The 5,107-nt window shown below is 31.4% G+C and overlaps 1 protein-coding gene across 1 annotated transcript; it reads left to right on the forward strand.

The window, feature by feature from the left end:
* Positions 1-4,007: 4,007 nt before the first annotated feature.
* Positions 4,008-4,821, forward strand: LOC121220285 (transmembrane protein 230). The gene is made up of 2 exons (XM_041099936.1): positions 4,008-4,362; positions 4,458-4,821. Exons 1-2 carry the CDS (start codon positions 4,173-4,175, stop codon positions 4,577-4,579), a joined length of 312 nt encoding a protein of 103 aa, XP_040955870.1. The 5' UTR covers positions 4,008-4,172; the 3' UTR covers positions 4,580-4,821.
* Positions 4,822-5,107: the final 286 nt, after the last annotated feature.

Raw genomic sequence — 5,107 nt, forward strand, 5'->3', positions numbered from 1 at the left:
CTTTTATTGATGCTTGCCTGTTTGGTTGCACTAGAAGAAATTTGGAATGTACAGATGTGTTCACCATAAAACTAAAGCTGATTAGAGTGAATTAACCAACAAAGTTGGTAGAAGCACGATTGAATTCATAATAAAAAAAACCTTCAAAATAGGGGTCAGACATGTTGACAGAATCATGGGTGTAAATAAAATATGAAAAAAACATGTAAATTTGAAATTAATTACCAAATATTATGAGCAATCTCATGCTAGAAAAATCGGAATATTTTGTTTCGTAGTTAACTATTTATTTCACTCAATCGGCATTGTAAAAAGAAAGAGAGAAAGAAATAAACAAGCACTACATTACTTTGATCCTGTATTTATACATTTTTTTACTTCAACTGGTTACTAATTTGGTCTGCAAAATGAAAGTAATCAATTGTAATTTCACATGTGGTTGTCTTTACCATGAATATCTCACGCATAATTTATGAAAATTTTACTCTATAAGTTTGCTCCACAAGACATATATTTTAGTTTATCTATATATATTAGTGTAAGGATAAAAATAAACTTATGAGATATGAAAATGAGATCCTTAAAAAGTTTAAAATAATACGTAATAAGGCAAAAAGTGGCATATAGATGAGATCCTTAAAAGATGTAAGAAGAATTGAACTATTTTGCTCCCCTTTGAAAGAGTGTGTGAAATGAGAATTGAAGCTACATTAATTGCTTAGATATTCTAACTTTTGTACCCCTAAAAGTTGGAAAGCATTGATTACATTGCAGTTAAAACAGATTTGTGTAACTTGTACCTGTAATCAAGTGAAATCAACTTTTTTTTTGTTTTTACCTATTTGATTCATTTGTTGCAATCATTTGATAGTCCTTGGAACTCTATTATGGTAGTAACAGATATATGTAAATTGTTTACTTACCTCAAGGATATGCAATCATTTCTCAAGTAATTGTTCAATAGTTCAACATTTGAAAAAAAATATTGTTTCAAACCCTAAATTAGACAAAATGTATAATCTAACTATTGTTAACATGATTCAACAACCCTTCCAAAAAGATATAGTCTTTGTCCACAAAACATATTTCCCCAAACAAAATATATTCCTAAATGTGCAACAAAATGAAATCCAATTCAGTTAAAACAATTGATACATCTTTGGGCATTTTTTATATTGTGATAGTTGTGTTGGAGTGGAGTCATTGATCTATTGAGTTGGCATCCGTCTTACTATTGTTCGTTGACCAAGTGGATCATTCCTTTTGAAATGTAATTTGGCCCTAAAAGTTGTTGTAAGGTTTGAGCTTTGTTAGGTTATGGGTGGTTGGCTTAATGTGTTATTCATTGAAGTGGCTTGGTTCGAAATTTGCAGGCTCGATTATTGGTTTGCCATTTGGTTACCCCCAATAATCGCTTTACGAGTCCTTGTATTATTGCTGGTTTGCCATATTTGGTGCAGTTAACTTGTTGTCTTGTCTTACTTAGTTTTGGTCCACTTTTTCTTGCTTCATCAACTTTCATCCTCCTTGTTTCTTTGGGTCTTCCTAAGGGCCTTCTAATCATGGGAGGAAGAATGGGTTCCATGTCCCTCACATGTTCTCATTGCATAGGACCTATACGCAAAAATTTAAAGATGTCAAACACATTTTACAAATAATTAATATTTCATAAAGGTTTAGAGTTTTAGGGGTATTACCTTTTATAGGGTTAATCAAGTGGCTAAAAATATTTGTAAAACCCAAATTTTGCCCAGGGCCCAAAACCAGAAATTACAACTAAATAATAAACCAATAAAAAATAAAATAGCAGTCCAATAACAGTCCATTTACATTGGCCCAAAACAATACAGCCTAAATGGACCAATTACAAAAACCCAAACCCATATTCAAAAAAAAAACCCTAGCCTAGGCAGGAACAAACTCAGCCTCCGCACGCCCCAACAGCAGCCAAACCAAAATAACAGCAAATAATAACAAAAAAATAAGAAGAAATGTAAAAAAATAGTTTTGAGAATTTCATTTTTTTTCTTTCTGTTTTGGCTATAAAAGGAGCCAATCAAATCTGTAAAAGGGATTCGAAAAAATCAATAAAAAAGAGAACATATAGCAGTGAAATTTTAAGGTGATTTTTCGATTTCCATTTTTTTTCTTTCTTCTGTTTCCTTTGATTTGTTTTTATTGCGAACTAAAAAAGAAACGAAAGAGGCCATACCTTCGTGAGTGCGTCGTCGGAATCTCCGCGTGCTCCGTCCCAAATCGGAGTTGAGAGTGGAGGATTTAGGGATTACGCAGCGGCGGAGAGAAATGGGGTGGTGGCTACTGATTTTAGGGTTTAAAAGGGGTTATTTAAAGTAGGAAAAACGACACCATTTAGGGCATGTGTCAATGGCTCTAAAACGTTGCCATATTGAGCCATACCCGATGACCCGATCAAGATGCGACTAGATCCGCGCGTTTTGGTATGGGGAGGGATATTTGCGCACCAAGTCCTTCTGCTTTTGTGCCGTGGTTCAATCTAGTCCTTTTGTTACTTTAATTTTGGCCATATAATTTTCTGTTGGTTTCGTTTCGATCCATGATGGAATGCAGCATTATGGAGGGCAGGGATTAATTTCCCTTTTGGCCCTTCCCTGTTATTGGCACGTTTAATGTGGTTCATATCCTTTTATTTATTTTGAATTTCCCCTAAATTTCTGTTTTAATTTCAAATTAGTCCTTCTGTTATTTTTGTTATTAAATTAATTAGTTTAATACTCTTGTTATTATTTTATTTTATTATGTAATACTATTTTAAGTTTTCCACATATTATTATTTAATTTCATAATGTATTATTTTGTATTTTTTTTATGTTAATCTAGTATCATTTGTATACATTTTTATGATTTTATCTTTTAATATATTCTTAAAATCTATTTTTATATATTTCTAACTTTAAAAGATTTATACAATAATATTTTCATAATTCCATTGCATATATGTACATACAATTTATATTGAGTTATTTTATCATACATATGTATATACATAATATACTATTGATTTCAAATTATATATTTTTTTACCTATTTTCTATATATAAATATGTACTTTATTTCTTTTAAATATTCTATTTTATTTTACTTGTTTTAACTATTACATATATTATCACATATATTATTTATATTGAGTGTTTCATTTCATATGTATTACTTATTTAGATTAATATATGTGTATTATTTTGGGTTTTTATTTATTTTTATTTTCTTCTTATAATTCTTACTTTAAAATTCACTTAGATACTATTATTCATTTTTAATTCTATTTTTAAAATTATTTCGTCTCTTCATATTAATTACTTCTTTTTAATTTTTTATATACGTGAAATTTTGTGTTTATACATTGGTAATTTCAAATTTCTTTTCTCTCATGTTTTTTAGCTATTTTAAATTTGTTACATTTTATTTGTGATAGGCTTTTAGGTTATTAACTTTCAAATATTGGTGTTAATATTTACATGTGATGTAATATTTGTTGTTATTATGTACATTGTATTGCTTGTTTGTATTGATTGATTATTTGCGTTCATTGGTATGTATTTTGGCTTACGAATTATTCTTTCGCGGTATACATTGTCATTCCATTGCGTTTTACTTGTCAAAAAGTTTACATTTCATTTAAACATTAAAATCGTTTTATTCAAAAGTTTTCAAAATAAAGCAATACTCGATATCCAAAATTTTCGAGAAGATTGTGCCCTAACTTACTGGGCTTCAATTTTCTTCGTTGAATTTAAGTAACCGAGTATTCCTTTTTAAATTCAAACGTAAAATTTTCAAATCAAAGCTTATCTCAGGAATTCGAAACGTTGTGTCCAAACTCATTGGATATGACCCTTCGATATCTCGAGACGAGGTTTTTTTAATAAAGGCAAATTTATATGACGCATTTGGAACTTCGAGAAATTGTGTCCTAACTTAAAAAAAGGTTTAGACTTCTTGCCTTGGAATAATCAACTTAGACGGCAATTGATAATAGCAACAATGAAATGAAGCCTGATTTTGACTCTCTTTTTTAAGCTTGCTTCTAGCGACGGATATCTCTTAGCTTAAGATTCTTGAAAGTTGAAAACCCTCACCTCTTACCCTAATTCTGGAGTGGAGTAATCATATTGTTTTAGATATCTTGGCATTGTATGGCGTACGTAGACCATGCCTTCTCCATAACCGACGAGGACATCTTGGTGGACACATCCTACGCCGTTAACAATCGGCCTCCGTTCAAGGAAATCGGCCTCGCTGTGTCTCTTCTCGTCTTTGGCACGCTTGGGATCATATTGGGTATCTTCATGGCCTACAACAGAGTCGGCGGTGACCGAGCCCATGGTATATCCTTCTTTCTTTCTCTATTGAGAAAAAAGAAAATAAAAAGCTTTGTTTCAATTAAGACTAATGCGGTTAGTTATAATTGTTGGTTTCAGGGCTTTTCTTTACACTACTAGGCTGCGTATTATTCATTCCGGGATTCTATTATACGAGGATTGCTTATTATGCATATAAGGGATATAAAGGTTTCTCCTTCTCCAACATTCCCCCTGTTTAGTGTCTTCCTTCTATGTACAGATCTTCTTTCATTTATCTATGTTTCGTTACTTATTTGTGTATCCAGAATAACTTCAGAGTTTGAATGTTATTTGTTCGTATTAGAATTGTGAGCAGCCACTAGTCCAATCATTGTTTGAGTGAATGGAAGGATAGATGTTGGAAAGTTGTCTCTTCCCCTGTTTTATTGCCTCGGTTCTATGATTGGAGTTATCAAAGGTATATTAGAAACATTCCTTGTAACCAGAGCTTCCGCTTGCCTCCTTACAATATGCACAAGATACAGCTTCCATTTATTTGATTGTAATCACTTAACTTTCCAAAACATGAATTATAGAAAACATGATTTTTCTTTCTTTGAATTTGTTTGCATGATCCATATTGTCTCCCTACCCTTTAAATAAAAAGATAATGCGTTTCAGTGGAATAATATCGATGCCAACTAAGCTAATACTCAATCTGCGTTGTTTGGAGACAATCTTAAATGATTTCTTCTTGGAAAAAATTAATAAAACACGAGTAATTGCAT

The sequence above is a fragment of the Gossypium hirsutum genome, chromosome D08, assembly GCF_007990345.1.
Source record: "Gossypium hirsutum isolate 1008001.06 chromosome D08, Gossypium_hirsutum_v2.1, whole genome shotgun sequence".
In the NCBI taxonomy this organism is placed as follows: Eukaryota; Viridiplantae; Streptophyta; class Magnoliopsida; order Malvales; family Malvaceae; genus Gossypium; species Gossypium hirsutum.